The 19,961-nt window shown below is 29.6% G+C and overlaps 4 protein-coding genes and 1 pseudogene across 5 annotated transcripts; 2 read left to right on the plus strand and 3 right to left on the minus strand.

Moving 5' to 3' along the window:
• Positions 1-739: 739 nt before the first annotated feature.
• LOC107467606 (probable methyltransferase At1g29790) lies at positions 740-1,973 on the plus strand (annotated as a pseudogene).
• Positions 1,974-2,970: 997 nt separating this feature from the next.
• On the minus strand, positions 2,971-5,402 carry LOC107467607 (heparanase-like protein 2). The gene is made up of 9 exons (XM_016086744.3): positions 5,181-5,402; positions 5,058-5,094; positions 4,704-4,884; positions 4,446-4,600; positions 4,108-4,341; positions 3,821-4,010; positions 3,620-3,745; positions 3,431-3,530; positions 2,971-3,333 (listed from the first exon to the last, which is right to left on the minus strand). Exons 1-9 carry the CDS (start codon positions 5,400-5,402, stop codon positions 2,971-2,973), a joined length of 1,608 nt encoding a protein of 535 aa, XP_015942230.1.
• On the minus strand, positions 5,299-7,691 carry LOC107467629 (uncharacterized). 2 transcript variants are annotated; one of them, XM_052254701.1, is made up of 3 exons: positions 6,970-7,691; positions 6,703-6,845; positions 5,299-5,323 (listed from the first exon to the last, which is right to left on the minus strand). In XM_052254701.1, the coding sequence occupies exons 1-2, from the start codon at positions 7,627-7,629 to the stop codon at positions 6,750-6,752; spliced, it is 756 nt and encodes a 251-aa protein (XP_052110661.1). In that variant the 5' UTR covers positions 7,630-7,691; the 3' UTR covers positions 5,299-5,323; positions 6,703-6,749. The 2 variants fall into 2 exon arrangements, with proteins under 2 accessions (XP_052110661.1, XP_015942250.1); XM_016086764.3 differs by lacking the exon at positions 5,299-5,323 and having other exon boundaries at positions 6,611-6,845.
• A 414-nt stretch (positions 7,692-8,105) lies between these two features.
• Positions 8,106-12,711, minus strand: LOC107467662 (beta-hexosaminidase 1). Its single transcript, XM_016086815.3, has 15 exons — positions 12,151-12,711; positions 11,984-12,061; positions 11,850-11,885; positions 11,362-11,473; positions 11,186-11,256; positions 10,919-11,049; positions 10,572-10,588; positions 10,347-10,395; positions 10,143-10,243; positions 9,927-9,986; positions 9,617-9,650; positions 9,244-9,342; positions 8,956-9,015; positions 8,620-8,870; positions 8,106-8,516 (listed from the first exon to the last, which is right to left on the minus strand). Exons 1-15 carry the CDS (start codon positions 12,517-12,519, stop codon positions 8,344-8,346), a joined length of 1,641 nt encoding a protein of 546 aa, XP_015942301.1. The 5' UTR covers positions 12,520-12,711; the 3' UTR covers positions 8,106-8,343.
• Positions 12,712-16,356: 3,645 nt separating this feature from the next.
• Positions 16,357-18,703, plus strand: LOC107467609 (uncharacterized). The gene is made up of 3 exons (XM_016086746.3): positions 16,357-16,422; positions 16,516-16,621; positions 18,456-18,703. The coding sequence occupies exons 1-3, from the start codon at positions 16,366-16,368 to the stop codon at positions 18,629-18,631; spliced, it is 339 nt and encodes a 112-aa protein (XP_015942232.1). The 5' UTR covers positions 16,357-16,365; the 3' UTR covers positions 18,632-18,703.
• Positions 18,704-19,961: the final 1,258 nt, after the last annotated feature.

The following is a 19,961-nucleotide window of genomic DNA, read 5'->3' on the forward strand; positions in this document are numbered from 1 at the left end:
TAGAGTAAGTCACAACAAAGAACAGTAACAAAATTTAAAGTTATAATTTATAATTATTTTTAGTATTATCATCAATAATTATAGGAATCAATATCTTATCATTTTTAGTCATTTTTAACTAATCCATTGATGACATTCTTTACACTTAATAGCTTGTTCTTTAAAATCCTTAACATTTTTTTAAGTCAATTTTTTTAAATAATAATAAAGAAGCTAATCAATCATCGGTTCTGCTCTTCTTTTTTTTAGGTGAATAAATTTAATTCTCAAAGTGCTGTTTAATATTGTCTGAAATTATCTACAATCTATTTGACACATACAACCAAATACATCATACCTATAAAATAAACTTATAACTAATAAACAATTGAAATATATGCTCTATCTCTTTTTTACATAATATATAAATAATATCATCCTGAGTAATAACACTTAGACGATACAATCTTTTTTAGTGTTGACCCGTCCAATCAAAACGAAGCAAGATTCCTCGTGAATCTAAAAAAAATCCTTGTGAGAACCAAATATGATTGATGCATTTGAAAAGAAACCATCTTATTGTATATTATTAAAATACAATTAAATCAATTTTCATTAATGTTCAATAATTTATTGACTACCCATAAATCATTAAATAAAATTTTGAGTTAGAAGATAGTGTAAAAAACCAATATATATTTGTGAAGCATCATTAGTTCCATGTTGATAATTTTTATTTTTGTCTTTGCAATTCTTCCCCATGGTTTCTAAGCCTTTTGAGGGAAGAAAGAAATGGGAATTCAAGCTCAAGCAAGCAGAGTATTCAAAAAAGCTTCAAGGTTATGATCATCAACTCGGACATAATCATAGTCACACCCTAAAGCACAAGTTGAATCCCCTTGTGCTAGTAATAGTCACAAACCTTGTCACCATATACATTGTTACTTGCCCATTTAGCTCTTTCTATCATCATCCTCTTCATCATAATAATAACTTTAACTCAACACCACAAAATCTCAACTTGCTGCTATTCATTCATTTTTGTCTGAGCTTCATCGTAGGCTCAACTCAACTAACCTTTTTGTCCAATAAGACAAGAAATATTCTAGAAACAACAATGGCGCGGTGTGTTTGAGGTTCCAGATGAGTTGAACCAATACAAGTCATATGACATAGGAGATGAATGCCTTGCAGATGAGGTGTTTGCACAAATGCTTGTGTCAAAAGGGTGTGACCCACTCCCTAAAAGAAGGTGCCATCCCAAGTCTCCAAAAGGTTTTGTTGAGCCAAATCAAGATTTGCAAGATAGCCTTTGAAAAATTCCACCAGATAGCAACATTGTTTGGGATCCTTATACTTGTAAGAGCCACACGTGCCTCATTGAGTGGAAGAACAATAAAGGGTACTGTAAAGATTGCTTTGATGTGAAAGGAAGGAAAAAGGGTAGGTGGATCTTTGTTGATGGTGGACTTGATTTTGGGATAGACCAAGTTCTTGGGACGAAAAGATCCGACAGCACGATCCATATCGGACTTGACATTGGTGGTGAAACAGGGACATTTGCTGCAAGGATTAAAGAAAGGAATGTGACAATCATCACAAGCACACTGGATTTGGACGGTCCATTCAGCCACTTCATTGCATCAAGGGGATTGATTCCATTCTTTGAGACCACACTTGATATTGTTCATTCCATGAAATTCATAGGGAATTGGTTGCCAGAGACTATGCTTGAGTTTTTGCTATATGATGTGTATAGGGTGTCGAGGCCAGGGAAAATTTTCTGGCTGGAACATTTCTTCTGCTTTGGATCACAGGTTAATGGAACTTATTTGCCAATGCTAGATAGAGTTGGGTTCAACAAACTTAGATGGCATGCTGCAAGAAAGCTTCATCATGATGGGGTTCGGAAGAATGAATGGTACATTTCAGTATTATTGGTAAAACCAATGATTTGCGGTATGCATGAGAATATAATGCTTAAGATAAATTAGTGAACAAAGATTTGTGCGACAATTATCTTGTGAATTAGTGAAAGTTTATGTTAATATCTTTTTTGTAGGCCAAAGACTCTTAATTTCTTCTCTTAATATGCACAGTGTCTTCTTTTTGGTAAACACAAAAGTTTATTATTTTTCATTTTTGGCAATAGTCAAAATTATTATAACTATAATAAATATACAACTATTATATTAAAAATTTAAATTTTATATTATCTATAAAAAAATCAATTATAAATCTTGTTGTGTAGTTAAGCTTATTTTTTAATTATATTTAATACTATTGTACAGATCTTTAGGTCTAACAAGTGGATAGTTCAACTATATATATGAAACTAGTACTTTTTTTTAAAAGAGTAATTTTATACTATTTCAATGAGGAAATAAGTAAATTGCTTTAGTATAAACATTCAATTATTATTCAGTGGCTTGTAAACAAAGTAAACCTTTATTAAAATTTGCATCTAAACATGAAATTCTCGTGTTTAGCTGATTGAGATTTTCTTTATTCAATTTTTTCTTTTTTTTTTACAGAGAAAAAATATTTATTACAATGAAAAAGTTAAAAACTTAAAATAGCTAAGAAAGATAATTTTATTACTGATAACTTAGTTAACTTAGCTAAGAAAGTTAATTCTGTTACTAATATACCAGATTTTTATTATAAAGCAATATTAAAAAGTTATCATGAATATTTAAAAATTTATTCAACTGTGAATTTAAATTGTTATATATGAATATATAGTGTCAGTTAATCAGTTAGTTTTTAATCATATAAATAATATGCCTATCCTTAAAGTCATCAATAATTAAAAAGATAAGTATATAACTAATTGAAAATAAAAGAAATTAAAAAAGAAATTTAATCATAAACTATTCCCAGTAAAGTACATATATATGCATATGCTCTATAAGCCTTAAAAACTCTATCTAAGTTCTATAAGAAAAATAAAAAAGAAACAATAGAAAACCCTAGTAATCTTATTTAATCTTATTTTGTAGGAGGTGCACATGCAGGTGCATTGAAATTATTGATTTGCACAAAAACTATTGAATGAGGTGCAACTTTGATTGGAGAAGAAGAAGAAGCATCAACAATCTTTGGTTTAAGCTCTGGAATTTCCTTTGACTTGGTAAGTTCCAATGGAGTTCCATTCAGAAGCACAACATCACTTTGAATGTTTCCATCTTTAGGTGTCAAGTGGTACTCTTCCCTTTTCAATGAATCCATCAAATTCACTGTGTTTATTCCTTCTGATGCCAATTCCTCCGGATAAAGATTCATGTCATTCACAAGGGATACATCGAAAGATGTCGAATTCTCCATGTTTATTAGAAGCAATGTGATTCCGCTCTGAAACAATAATTAGAACAATAATATGTTATAACCGTTAAAAAGTTATCTTAAAATTAAAAAAAATAAAAATGTATAAATAAAATTACTAACTTACCCCTTGTTTAGAACAATGAGCATATGTACGTAGATATGGTGAACTATCATGTGAAATAGAAAGTACATTGGTTCCCATAAGCCGATGCCACAAAAGTGCTCTGTTTAAAGAAAATAAAATTGTTATTCATTCAAAAATGACATTTAATTTAACTACTTATATAAATATGAATGAATATATGTGACATACCCATAATAATCTGGATTAGGAATGAATGATGTTGTATTTAGCAAAGCATAGTTTCCTCCAATCAAAGCTTGTCTACAATAAACTTTGTGGTTGAAGGTTGATGTCATACCCAATTGATCCAAATACCTATATTTATTATTAATTAAAAAAGTTATTAAAAAAATTAGAGAGCTGAAATTAAATTTAAAAAAAAAAACTTACCAAAAGCCATTAACAAAAGTATGTGATACATCTTTGCCTCCACTGTTATAAGCTCCACCAGATTCTCCAACCCATGCTCCAGCCCATGGTGTGAATTCTTTCACTGCCGTTGATACATCCTTGAAAGTTTGTGCAATTTTGCTCAAAAAATATGGGTCTTGAACCTTGCTAATAAGATCCCTATCAACTCCTATATAATATAATTTTATAATACAATTATATTCTTAGAATTAAACAAATTAATCAACCAACAAACAACAAACAACATTCTGAATTATTATACTTACCAGCACCAAGGTTATAAATGTGATGGGTAACTCCATCAATGACACCAGGTCCAACATGTTGCAAGAAACTATCAAACCATTCTTTACCATAAAATCCAGCTGGACCCAACACCTTTGGTCTTATTGTGGCATTTGGGTATAATGAGTTAACTATGTGCCTTAGTTTTGTGATATCTTTCGCATATTGAACACTATCTATTCTTGCTGATACTCCTTCAGAGCATAGCTCGTTTCCTATATGATTAATTAGCACAAGATGTTAAATTTATAAAATACTCATGGGTAAAAATTAAATTTATTAATTATAAAAATTAAAGGGTTTTAATTTAATTTGATACCAAATTCATATGAATCTATATTGTATCCTTTTGAGATAGTGTACTTCATGAGGCTTATGGCATTGTTTGGATTCCAATCTCCTTTCCAGTTTAACTGGTCTTCCTTAGAATTTTTCTTGCCAGTAAGTGCGTTTAAGCCAAACGTAAATTTGACACTGCAAAGTTTAAAGCAAATGAGATAAGATAAGATTAATTGTTTGTGAAGTAATTATAATAATATTGAGAAATTAAAATAATATATATTAATTAATCAATTACCCGGTTTTTTTCAAAAAGTGATTCACTTCATCCCATCTCTTTCTGGGAAGGCATCCAACACTGAATCCAAACAAGCCATTATCCTTCTTTTTCATAGTTGGGCAGTATTTTTGCTTCCCAAATTGGTAAATAATTTGATCTTGTAGTGAACCTCCTAATCTAATCCTCAGAGGATTGAATGCTGCAACAATTTTAAAAGCAATTAAACGGTTAGATTAATTAGAATAATGCTACACGTCTAAATCTTTTTGTTAAGCAAGTTTAATTAAATTGGTATAACATAATAAAATAAAATAAATTATTATTAGTATATATTAATTAAAATAGTTTAATTTTAGAGAAAATATGGCTTACCTTTAATTGCATTTGAGAGTATCGTGTTATTCAAGTCCTGCAAAAAGAATAATTAATTATCATTATGATATTTAAAAATGTATATAATATTCTGAATAATATGGAACAAAATAAATAAAATACCAAGTTGAGAATTCCAGCTTTTCCCCATGGACATTGGTTATAGTCACATTTATTAGATGGCCACCAATCCAATGTTGCACATATGAAATTCTCATCAGTTGTAGCAATGTTTGTGATCCCTTTCACTTTAAGTTTCACATCTTCTGATGAAGAAAAAGAAGGGCAAAATAATACTAAGAAACTTAAAAAGAGAGCTACTTTTACACACTGATTCACACCCATTGTAGAACAAAACTAGAAGAGAAGATACTATGAATAATTTCTATTGATGTTTCTTATATGATTTCTATCCTTCGTATCTACTATTTATAGTGTTAGTAATATGGCTAGCTATAACCACTTTTAAGTAAATAGATATTTTTAAATCTAAAAGATATATTTATCTTAAATAATTTAAAGTTTAAAATTATATAAATATTTGTTTAGATGCTATTAAATGAATAAAAAAATATTTTTTTAATAAAAAAGATTTTTTTTAATGTGTTTGGTAAATTTTTAATGTAAAAGTAAAAGTACTAGAAAAATAAAAAATATTTTTTTTTGAGAAAATAAAATTTATATTTTTCTTTTAAAAGATAAGATATTTTTCACATAATAAATGAAAAAAATATCTTTTTTGAGAAGCTAAAATTTATATATTTTTTTTAAAAAAATAAGATATTTTCACATAATAAAAAAAATATTTTTATCTTATTTTATCCAAACATAATTGATAAATAAAAAAATCTTTTAATATAAGATATTCAAATATAAAATCACTTTTATTTTTATAAAAGATCTTTTTAAAAAATATCTTTTAAAAAATGACGTCTAAACAAATTTTAATTTGATTTTTGTGGAAGTTAAATTTGTTCTTTTTTGTCTGAGCTTTTTTTATTATTTTAAATACTCACTTCTTAAATTTAATTTGATATCAAAAGACAATTGCTCTAATTCCTAGTTTATTTATTTTTGTATGCGGTGCTATTTTATATTTTTTATTATTATTATAATATTTGGGTTTAAATTTAACTTTTTTTTAACAATATTTTTATTTCATTTTCTCAATTTTTTGTTTAAAGTTTAAACAAATGGGCAAAACGCCAAAAAAAATAACAGAAAAATCACTCTAGGTAGAACTTTGTCTTTTTTAATATAAAAATATATTTTAATTTATTTATTTATTTACAGTTTATATCCTTGACTAATGATCATGAATATATAATTTAATATGTGTTTTAAGTATTTAATCTAGGATGAGAAATAAGAAAACTCTTACGATTAAATTAGTCTAAACATTTTAAATGTTTTTTAAATTAATAATATTTTAATATGTATGCTTTTATAATAAGTAACTTGTATATTTGCAAAAGTTTAAATTGAATTGATCTTATCATATTGTGAACAAATGACATGAATAATGAATTATTGGATTTATTACTTTGGCCCAATACAGATATCATGATATTTATGGTATACAATTAAAATACAAAGGTTGTTAAAAAAAATTAACAAGCTCTGGTTATTCATAAAAACTACTTACATTAAGATTAAGAGTGCGCATATCCTAAATCAAGACATTAATCATAGTCATATTAGATGAAAGCTGGTGTTTTCAGAATTCTTGAGAAAAACATTGGTTAAAACCATTTCTGACTGTAGCGAAGCCCTCAGTAGCTTCACACCCTATAAAACAAAACATAAAATTCAACTCAAGAGATCAATCAAAATTTTCCAAAATAAATAAAAAAAAAATAAGTATATAAAAACTTCATGTTTGACTGCTATGACTTATTATTATTATTATTACCTCTGGCATCCCCAATTCAACAACCTTCTCCTTCAAGACACCAACATCCTTAACACTGAACTGATTAAGCATGGTGATGCAAGATATGGTTGACATTGGCTCAATCACCAAATCATCCGTCACCGTGTAAGTCACAACCTCCTTCACAAATCCATTACTGTTGCTGTTAAAAGAAGAATCTTTGACTTGATCATTCTTGCTTATGTATTTGACTTCTCTAGTCATATAACCAAACCCACACGTGCTGCATTTAGAGTTATACAAATCTGTAACCGTATAACTGCTGCAACTTCCGCATCTGTACAGCTTCAACGGGATAGACTCCGATTGACCTTCACCGCCGCCGCCATTTGGAGGGAGAAGAGCAGAGGTGAGAGGTGAAGAGAGAGGAATCTTAGGGTTCAAGAGAAAATGTTTAGGTTGATTTGGTTGTAAGTAATAACTGTCGTTTAGGGTTTCGACGCTCTGATATAGATTCCCTATGCAACCAACCGCTCCTTTGGTGGTTAGGAGCTTCACTACGGTGGCCAGTGGCAGCTGAAGAAAGTGGAAGAGGAAGTCTACCACTTCTTTGGATGCTTCAGCGAAGAGAACTTTCTCGCGCTTTGTGTCAACGAGGAGCTTCATGTTCAGTTTTGTAGTGGACGCCATGATCGTCATTCATGAAGGAAGAAGGTGCATCATAATGTATTTATTTGGTGGGAATAAATGCTTTTCTAACTGGGTAAGTTTTGTAATTAACTTTTATTTTCTTATTGTAAAATTTTCATTAAAAGTTTGTATTTCTTTTATAAATAATAAAATAAATTTGTTGAAATTGCAGTTTGAGGCAAATAAAGTTGAATTTCTTTTTTGATACTCTGATTCATTTCTTAACACATGAAGCTTTCTTTTCTCTTTTTTCCCCCTCTTTGATGATTTGATCCTACCCTATGACTAAAACCTGAAAGATAAGCGCAAGAAAGGGACCTTCAAAAACGTATTGGTTACATAAGAATACAACTATATACTTATAATATATTAGAAGAATAAAACAGATAAGAGTTGTGAGCTGTATCTGATTAAAAGAACAAAAATAAGGACTCAAATTGTGCCTATAAGATTATTATTGAAAAGTAGCAAGTGAAAATTTGAAATAATAATATCAACAGAAAGATTCAATAGTTTCAATAATAATGCAATGTTTTACAAGTATCATGTTGAATAATCGTTGGTTATGTATCATATTTTTACAACTAAACTTGAGCTTTGATTCCAAAGATAAATAACCGGCTATTATTTATTCATTCAACAATAACTTACAACATGGATTTTAACTCAATTATAAAGTTACAATTCTAGCTCATCAACTGTTCAATAGCTATTAGAATAAGATCATTGATCAAAGCATGAGCCAGGACCAGTAGGTGCAGTCCTACCATAGAAGTTTGTCACAGGAGCAGCTGCAACCCCTCTTCTATTCAACAAGCATCTGAAGTATTGCAACCGCGGCAGCGTCGTAACGTTTATGTTTCTAGTAGTATGATCTCTCGGACTCCACAAGCGTTCTGCGCGAAAACATGGACCAGTTAATGAGCTAGCTAGAATGGTAACTTTGGTAACCATCTAGACAAAGTAAATGCATTTCAATGGGGGAATTGAATGGCTAACCTGCTGCAGCAGCAGCTCGAGGCCATATTGTTTGCTGAACATCTGATGTATCCACCGTCTCGCCCCACATGCAAACTTCTCCTCCAAGTACAAGTTTTTGTTCCGAAACTTTTCGTATTCCTTCTAGTGGCTCGGCAGTATAGACATCTTCCCATGGTACATCTAGATGGTCCAAATACCAGACACCTTGGTTGCTGAAAATGCACCTGAAACCTTTTGCAACTGCCTTCGGACAAACTCCAGGGCCCAACCTACAGTCATTAAGTGAATTTAGGTATTCTTAGACTCCAACAGCTGAGTTTCGTGCGAAATAAAACGAGATAGATGAAAATTCACCAGTTATGAACTACAGTCTGCGGATGGAGCTTAGCCGGAAATGAGTTGAAGGTTTCTTCCCTGAGAAGTCAGAGAAAAGAAAATGTCAAGTTGAAATATGTGCCTATGCTTTAAGAAGATGATGTTGTAAACATATAAATGTGTGTAAATTAGAAACACTCGTTAAATATATAAATATTTTCGATACGAAGAATGAGTTTACAGAACTATGAGAAGCATCCATGATATGAAAAAAATAAGAGTAATAAATGAGTTTACGCGACAAGGCCATCTAGATATTGATCTTACCAGTTTACAGGACTCCATCTTTTTGAAAGAGCTATCTCTTGGGCCTTCAGTACAAAATATTCATATGCAGCTTTGGGAGTCAAGCGGTTCTGAGAAAGCCTGAATTGGAGATTTAGTCAAAATACAAAAAGGATTTTCAAATCATGACATTGTGCTTAATACATTGACAATCAATCAGATTCATGAATCAAGATAGTTAATTCACCAGATTGCAATGTATGCCATCAAACACAGCAACACAATCCCTTGGTAATTATTATATCTCATCATCACATTGGCATTTTGTTTGGTTTCTCTAATTTGTTGGATTTCAATGGATTTACTACATTAGGCATAAAATTAATGTATGAATATGACAGGTTAAGGTTGTTACCAGTGAGTCACTTGAGAAGTATTGCTCCAGCAATCTGCCAAAATAAATCAGATTTTTGTCAATTAGCACTATACAAAAATAGCTTAAGATAACCCTAAATTTAGTAAAGTCTACCATTTACTGTAATCATTAATACTTAGAAATGTCTTGAAGTCGCTCACACGGTCACTGTTAAACATGTTATCATAATAGAAATCAACTTTACATTATGCTGTTGTTCAAAATGGTTCCTGGGCCCTTGCTTATTAGCTTAAGATATTACTATATTAGGTCAAGTAGTTCTTGCAAGAAGAAAGTCATTCATGCTGACCTGTATTAACTTCATCACCACCCAAATGAAATAGCTCAAATGGAAATATTTTTCTCATATCTGTAAAATTCAGAACAAGAGAAAGACATAACATTAATTCACGAGATCAATGTAAATGGTATTACAGGAAGAAGGATAAAGTAGAAGAAGAATTTAGCCAAAATATGCATATAAGTATATGAGTAATTTATTCATGATATATATAGGAAAACTAACCTGACAAAATTCCAGAAAGGACATCAAATGTAAAATTCTTTGAAACGTCTAGTGGCTCCTTACATGAGGGTGATGGCCAAAGACTAGGATATCCGACACCCCTAAAAATGATAAAAAGAATAATAAAAAAATCAAACATTTCTGATACACAATACTATCAAGCTATCAGATTTTTAAAAAACATTAGCATGACACTAGCATTACCATGATGCTGCATGACCAGGGACATCCACTTCTGCCATCACATTTATACCTGTGATATTCCATGAAAGTGCTTATGAAACATATTCAGATTGATAGAAAGACGAAACTTGGAAGGAACATAGGAAAAACAAAACCCAAAAGAGAATTCCAAAATCAAGATCCAGATAGATAAATGCAGCAAAAAATATGAAATGGAACTTCAAAAGGAATTTGAAGCTACCTCACCTCTCATTCTTGAAAAGCTTTATGGCAAGACAGGCGCAACATGAAAAAGAGCATAATATTAGTCAATTGTAGAGAAAGAAATATGACTCAAAGAAGGCAGTTAAATATTTTGGACCCCCTTTCCTTTGACTGGTTTCTAGCAATTTCACTGTCTAAATTTCCAGTTCAAAATTTATTCAGATTGCAGAACTAGAGGGTTGCAATATCATGTATATTGCTAGTTTGAACATGTTTTTTCCCAGTCATACATCCCCTTGTCAGGTACGACTATGAAAAAGACAAAATATATATAGGAGAAGCCTTTAGATCTAACTTATTGGTACGACACTGAAGAAGGTAAGTCTTACTTGACAATTTCATATGCGTCCTCCACAGTGTAACGTTCCCATTTTGTGTAAGAACCTTTCCACAGATTTGGATATGACGGCACCTCTAGAGGAAATGACTGCTCGTCTATGATATGCCAATGCAGAACATTCTAGCAAGCATGAGTTTTTCATATCAACAGTGCATGAAACAAATAACAATGTGTGCTAGTTAGCAGATGCCTGTGTTTTCAAATTTTCACAATCATCTTTGAGGGAAGAAATGAAAAAAAAAATGTAACATCTTACAAGCTTAGCATATGACATAGATTCAATTATCTGCTTAATCACATCAATTGGTAAATAGTGCCTCGATGTATCTGCAAAATTAACAAAAACCCAAGAAATGTATCAATAACCTCATATTATAGCATATAGACACAAACAGAATACAGAATTTCCTAAGTTACAAAATCTTGGCTCACCCAACATAAGCCCGCGGTATGCAAATCTAGGTTTATCTCGGATGGACCAAGGCGCCTTGTTTATTTGTACCGTTTTAGTTGTGTAGTCAAACGAACACAACTGACTGAATGTCTGGTGCACCATGAAAGAGGCAAAAAAAATTAATGAAACAGGTGACACATAACTCAACAAGAGTTGCAAATTTGTCAATCATCTATAATGTTGGGTGCATACTCAAGGTGTATTATCCATAGACAATATGCATAAATGCTAGAATTTCACAAATAAATTCAATCAAATTGCAGAGATATGCAGAGCAGGTAACGAATTCCATGAATAGTATCCAGAAAATGCAAGCCTATAGTATGAAGTATGTATTTACATAGGTGTTAAAAGTTAAAACATTAATTTACATGTACAACTCCCATAATCAGATAAGAAACCATCTCATCAAAGCATCAGTATAGAGAACCATGACTGAGTTGCAAGTTGTATAATCTATTCATACCTCTAATCCACGCAATGCACCAAAAACAGTGTTTGCCTACAAAATCAAAACAGCAAAAAAAATATATTAGATTAGATTACACAACTAAAATTCAACTCAAACAACAAATAAAAGTTAAAACCCAAAAAACACACCTCAATTGTGACTACTCCGGAATGCAACTCGGCATTTGAAACGAACAAACTATAGCTTTCATCCACTCCAAGTTGAAGCTGCAACACAGGCCAAGATATCAAAGTTCCCACTCAGAAAAATCAAAACTTTATCCAAACCCACAAAATAAAAAGGCACATTCACAGACCTGGTCGGTGTGGGATTGAACATTGATCTGCAATTTGGAAACATCATAGGTAGTCCTGAGAGTTCTGAGAAAACCATAGCGATCAGAGTGCTTGAAGACGATCCCTCTGTACCTATCAAACGCCGCCCTGAGAATGGCGGAGGAGGCGGCATTTCCGGCGAGAGAGAGGGCAGGGTCGACGGAGAGAGTGTGATTGCCGAAGGTGAATGCGGCAGGGAGTGGCCAAATGAAAGGTAGCGAAGGCGAAGAGCGCGGTGTTGGGTTGAGTGTTCCAGCAGCAACAGCTTCAGAGACGCAAAGTGTTAAAGCAGTGAAGAAGAGTGCGCATGCAAATGCCGTGTGCCACGTGGGTAGGGGCCACAGCTTCATGGCTCTGTGAAGAAGAAGAAGAAGAAGAAGAAGAAGAATGTGGATGGGGTTTTGAGTAGCTGGAACCAACTACATTAATGGTAATGGCATGTGATTAGTGGAGTTGTTGAACTTAGAAAGTGAAGAGGAATCTGAATCTGAACCTGAAAATACATGAAAGATGAAACAAGAAACATCAACACTGATTAGTCATAATCTCATAACTCATCCCTCATTAGTTTTTTTTTTTTTAAGCAGTCACGTGATCCCATATTTTAATTGTATCAATTTAGTATATGAAATTAGTAAATTTATAAGGACTTTAAAATAATTTACTAATTTTTTATTTATAATATCTTTAATCAAGGTGAGGACAATTCTGAGAATGATTTTTGTAGAAATGGAGTAAGAATGTATAATATACTGTAATAGTAAAGTGGTGTATTTTTTTTGTAGATATATAAATTGAAGACTCTAATTTGTGTTAAAATTTAGTAAAACATAAATTTAAAAGTTAAATTTATATATTTAAAAAAATAAAAATTTTAAAATTACAAATCTAAAAGTTAGATTTGTGTGCTCTAAAATCTAGCAGTTAGATTTGTTAATATTTGACTTTACATCATGGTGAAACACACTAAATCTTATTTTTGGGATTTGTCGAACTTACTGCTTGTTTAATTAATTATTAATTAATAACAATATGTTTACGGAATATTGAAATTAAATCTTTATTATTTGTTTCTAATTTACGATTGTTACTATTTGTATATTTGTGTATTTTTGGAGTATATTCTCCTTTTTGTCACGGGTCACGGGAAAGACAGATTGAAATTTGCTTTTCTGTATAAGAAGGCTACTTTATTAGTTTTGAGATGCTGTAATTATAATAACTTCAATTATTAGTCTTCATTAGGGTTTGTTTTGTTTAATTTTTTTTATTAAGAATTATTTTTATGTAAAATTAATAATTAAAAATTATTAAATAATTTAATATATTTGAATACAATATTATTAACGATTCTCAATTATCAATTATAACGTTTATTTTTAATTTTCTATCTATACTTTGTCATAATCCTTGTTTATTTTCCTCAAAACAAAGTAAGGTATGGTGACCTAACTCCCCATCTTTGTTTAGTCAATGGCGAGACATAAAAGCAAAGCAAGAATATATTCTAATTGAAGAGGACAACCATACGCATTAAAATGTCATATATATATATATATATATATTTTAATAAATTAGTTCTATGAATATTAAATAGCCGTAATGTGCGTTACTTGAGTTGGTTGGTAGGCTAACCACAGTTAGCGGTTAGTTACAAGTTGCGTTAAGAGCTATACATGTTAGGTATTTTTGGTTTCATAGCTTTCACACATAAGGCACTAAGGTGCATGAAAAAAAAATTAAAATATTCTTTTATTGTTTATATACCTCTATTTAATATTATAAATTAAACTCCTATACAAAAGAAAATAAAAGAAATTACAGTGTCTCGACAGGTCAGCTCCATTTAAGGGTCTGTCGTTGGTCAATGAGTTGTTGCATGCACAAGGTAAGATTCAAATCCTCGACACTTGTTTAAGTGGACAAGTGAGCTGACCACTCGACCAACCCAAATTGATTATTGATCATGTCATCTCATCATGATTTTAATGTTATGGCCTGAAATTCCAATCAACCACTGCAACTGCTCAATAGGTTCCGCGTTGGAAGTCTTAGAAGGCCCAATAAAAGAGGCCGAAGGCCCAAAAGGGAATACCAAACTTGAATACGCCCTTGGGGACCAAAAATATCTACTGGATCGATAAATTGCTGGCCATCCTAACTTTAGTTTGGATTTAATTTAGAAAAAATGAACCTTTGTTTGTTCTAGTAGTTATTTTATCTATCCATTTAAATAAGTATGGTAATTTAAATTTTTTGTCTTGTGTATGCAGCAATTCGTTGGTTAAAGATAAACTCAAGTTCTGATACCATAAAAAAATAAATAAATTTTATGTTATTTTATATATAATAACGTATGAATTTTTATATTATATATTTGTATACATTTATTTATAAAATAATGTTTTAAAATATGAGTGACAATTTATACTCAAATTTATAAATTTCAATGTTTATTTTAATTTTATTGAATTCTAAGAGAGAATATTTTGATATGGTAGACAATGATATATAGAAAACGAAAGAAAAACAAACCTGTCAAGAAAATGTTTGGAAAAAGACAGAAATTGTGATACAATCAAACAACATCATCGATTGCATTATTCACAGATCATGCATTATTATACGGTGAAAACTGTCATCCATCCATATTGTTCTGCTTTTCCTCTCAATTTCAGCACTAATGCTAATTGGACACATATTGCACAGTCAAAGTGAGTCCAAAGATTAAAAAAAAAATGGAGGAATATGGATTATTTATTATTGAGTTATTAGAATTAGCAGCGAAACGGATGAAAGAAATTCATATAAGCTGCTCCACCAATGGCTGAATGCCATGTCAAAGCATGCACAGTTTTTGGATTATGGCAATGCAAAATTTGCATGGACATGACAAATAAAGTATTGACAACATTTTACTATTTATAGAAAATGATTTTAGTGGTGCTAATTATTTTTGTTTTCTTCTAAAGGATACATACATGTAATATCAAATAGTTTAAAAAATTAACAGAAAAAGTATCCTATATATCTTTCAATAATGGAGTAAATTAACATATATATATATAATTTTAGGGAGATCAAATATACTTAACTTAAAAAAGTTATTTTTATAGAAATTCATCCAAATAAATTTTAATTATATTTTTTTATATAATTATTCATCTAATTAATATAAAAAATAATTAATTTTACTGGCATAGTATTATATAATTAGATGTATTATAAAATTATTATACACTCATCAAAATTAAATTCAAATAATAATACAACAAAAATCTTATTTCACTATTTGACATCAGCCACATAAATCAAATAAAATTATTACATCTTACTACATATTATGGTTATATTATTGACTAACAAATTATTATATACACAAAATATAATTCGATTTCTAATATTTGTGTTAAACTAACAAGATAATAATAATCCATCCAAATTATCATATTATATTGATATGTTAAAGATCTTTTACTTATCAACTATGATGTACGAGTATTAATACGGAAGATATGATTGGAAAATCTTCTCAAATATAAAATATATACGGAAATCGAAATTGAATTGATGTTAGGAGTTAGAATGCAAGTTGATAGAAAGTAAGAGAGGATAACGAGGGTTAATTATGGTGGAAATGAAATAGGGTTTGTCCGTATGGAACGGTGGGTCCCATAAATCACGTGGAGGGAGTTGGGTTTGCCCTATTTGCATTTGTACAACTACAAACAAAGGAATAGTCTTTTACAATCTTCTCTAATCTCCTCCCAACCAATTACCATTTATCTCCCACGTGCCCAACCCCACCACCCCCTTCCCACCAATTCCACTTTTTTTTTTAATTCCTTTTAATTTACAAAAAAATTAAAATATTATCATAATTTAATTTATTTAGTTTAATAATTTAATAATATATTTTAACTCATAATTTTTAAATATTAATAATTAATTAATAACTAAAAATAATAAATTCAGACAATTTTTTAATATTTTCTAAATTTAATTCATATCCGTTTTTTTTCATATATATATATATGATCACATTATATATTTGCAATGCTACAAATATTGTAATGTATATCTTTCTTATCACCTATACCCTCGTCTCTTCACTTAACTAGCTTGGACGGTTATTATTACATTACATATACATAATAGATAATACCAACTTCATTCCCTAGTAATTACTTTATCCTATGATCATGGGTGACTCCTCCTCCTCCTCTTCTTCTCCTGCTTCATACATTCACATGGTATATATATATATATGTTTATGATAGATGATGTTAGATGCAATAGTAAAATTGAAATGATGTTATATGACAAGTATATGTATATATGTATAGGTGCAGCACCTGATCGAGAAGTGCTTGATCTTTGACATGACAAAGGAAGAATGCATGGAAGCTCTCTCTAAACATGCTAACATAAATCCAGTTATAACATCCACTGGTATGTTACGCTCTTCATCTCTTCTTTAATTAATTACATACATGCACTCATGCAACATCTCAATTTCTTGCGTCAAAATTCATCACTGCCCACTACTAAGAACCAATAATCAATATACCTAGTTAAATAAATGAAAACTCTGTATGAAACGGTATATAACTAAATATAAAATAATACTATTTCTCATCCTATATATAAAACATTTACTTTAATCTACAACTTCATTTTTGATAATAAATAAGAACCTACACACACATATATATATGGACAAATTTGCCTAAATAATTGAAGACAATCATCGATCGAGCATCTTTATTCATATATAGCACCTTTAAATTTTGCAAAAGCAGATCAATTTTGGTAATATATAATTCATTTCAATTCATATTATCTACTACCATATATTTTTAGTAGGAAAAAAAAAGGAAGCACAACGTATTTCAGTCAAGAGAGTAAAAAGAGAAAAAGTATAGTTTAAATTGTTACAGTTTTTTAAAAAAAATCAACTTGATATGAAGTTAGCGAATTTTCATCTTTTTTTAATTACTAAAAACTTTAGGTATCAGTCATTTTTTAACCAACATGTAGTTACACAATTCCAATTTTACTCTCTCTCTCTCTAAAAAATTAAAATAACATTGTTGAATAAGTGAGGTGCGTTTAGTTTATATATTTTTATTTAGTTTTTTAAAATAAAATTTTCAAAAATAAGAATTTGATTAATTAAGCTAAGTTGACCAATAATTATTATTTTGTTATATACTATTATTAAACTCGTGGGATGCACTAGGTTATATTTAAATTTGAAAAGTTAAATTAAAAATAATATTTTATACTTATATATTTTTTAAATTTAATATAACATTATCATCGTCGTTATATAATAAACGGGGTTATATACTTTAACACCGTGTTTTATAAATTCTATTAGATTTATTACAAGAGCTTAGGAAGCTTTTCTTTTCATGATGTTCGTTTTGTTTCGAATTTATTTATTTATTTATTTTAATCATGTCCGCATGTTACACATTATAGAATAAGTGCTATGGATCACGATTCCTAAGATGGAGCAAAACATAAAAGAGATCACAAATTAAACTTCGGATTTTTATACGAAAAATGTTAGAAGATTATAAAAAATTTATTGTTTTTAATTAATAATTAGTTATTAATATTTAAAAATACGAACTAAAATATGTTGTTAAATTACTAAACTAAAGAAATTGTATTAATGGCTAAAAGTAATAGAAAAAATAATAAATTTTGATAACTTTTTAAAGAAATTGTATTAAGACATAATTTTGATAAACATAAAAAATATACCGTTATTACTTTTTTTTACATAAAGATGATAATTAAAAATTGTTTGATAGTCTGACATATTTTTGTTTAACGAAACTGATTGACATCACATGTCCATATATTTTCACAATTATCTTCACACAAAAATATTTTTATGCGAGTAGCCTTTTTTTTTTCCTGGTAGTGTGCCATGCATATACTTCCAACCTATTTATAGAAATCCCTTTCCGTGAAGATAGGCAATGAAAATCCATGTTTTGAATGGAAAGATCGAGACAATAATGATGGACGGCCATGTTGTATCTAAATTCGAATGTTCAATAATAACAAACTTGTGTAATGTTTTTCGTTTTTCCTATATAAAATGAAACATGACTGAATGAATATCTATATCATAGGATATAAAGTTATAAACCTCCCACGAAACAACCAAAATAGACGAGACATGCATGCACGTGGGGTATGTTGAATAAAAATGAAACACAATTTGTAACGTTGCATGATGGATATTTTTTATTTTATAAAAATGCAGTGTGGAATGAGCTAGAGAAGGAAAACAAGGAATTCTTTGAGGGATATTTGAAGTCGAAGAGTAAAGAGGAGAAGATCATGTCGCAAGAAGAGACAACAAGGATCATACAGAACATGATATCAGACTCTTCTCATGATTCACTTAATAATAATAATAATGAAGAAGATCAACAATGAACAAATAATGTAACATACCCATCGAAAACGATCTCACCTATTTTCAGTACTAATTCGCTTTCTCGCATCTATGTATGTTTGTTCCATAATGATGCAACACATCAAAAACTATTTAGTTTGTACATTTTAATTTAGGGTGAACTTTAATTTATAGCATTAATTTTTGTGTGGTTTTTCTATCGTCTATAATGCACGAACATTGTTACGGCACTGTCATGGAATACGATTTTAAAATCTTATAAAACAGTATATATATATTTTAATATTTTATTAATATTAAAATATAAAATAATTTTTTAATTATTTTTAAATTATATAAAATATTTAAAATATTTTTGTGATAATATATATTATTTTTAAAATTATTTTAATAATATATATTGAAAATAAAATTAGATATACAAATACATAATAGTATTCAGATATGTTTAAATGACCAAATGTGTCTAAATTTTTTTTTATTTTCTATTAAGATATGGTTAAATACAACAAATACACATATCAAACAAGTATCGTTCATGTCTAAAATGTATCCAAGACATAGACACAACAATTCATAACACGTCTGTACTTTATAGTCTACTACTCTACTGTATATATGTGTGCTACTTTCGTACGTCCACATGGATCCTTTAGTATTATTATATATATATAGAGGGTTCTCCTGTATTGTTTATCACTTTATCCACCCAATACAACTTTTAATTTCCATATAAATATATGATAAGAAAAATGTAATATGCTCCTTTCAATTTCGAATTTTCGATTCATGTGGGAATAATAATAATAATAATAATAATAATAATAATAATAATAATAATAATAATAAAGCAATGGTGCTAAATATAATGTGCATGAGTGGAGCTAGAATTTCTTTTAAAAAGGGACCAACACAAAAAATACAAGTAAATATAAGACAAAAGATAAAATTAAAAAAGGACTAATCATAAAAATAAAGGACTTCATAAGTAAAATTTATTAATTTAGGGGGGCCATTGCCCCCCTTCAACTATACTAAGCTTTGCCCTGATAGTGTGAAACTGTGAACAGAAATTGTTAAATATGTGAAGGGAAAAAAAGGGATAAGACATGCAAGTCCTTAGTCTAGTGATCATCATATATGCCTCAAACCTGTGGAACACATTCATATGCATACTTTCTAATTTCTGCCATAAAGATAATCTGAGTGGCTGACTAAGAAAAATGAATATTTTAATTTTTCTTTCAATTGGTATTATCAAGTATAATCTCTAACCATACAGTTTTAAATAAAACTAAAAAAAATATGCAAGAAATGAAATTGTAAAGTAAGAAATCACGCTTGGCAAAT

The sequence above is a fragment of the Arachis duranensis genome, chromosome 9, assembly GCF_000817695.3.
Source record: "Arachis duranensis cultivar V14167 chromosome 9, aradu.V14167.gnm2.J7QH, whole genome shotgun sequence".
NCBI classification, from domain to species: domain Eukaryota; kingdom Viridiplantae; phylum Streptophyta; class Magnoliopsida; order Fabales; family Fabaceae; genus Arachis; species Arachis duranensis.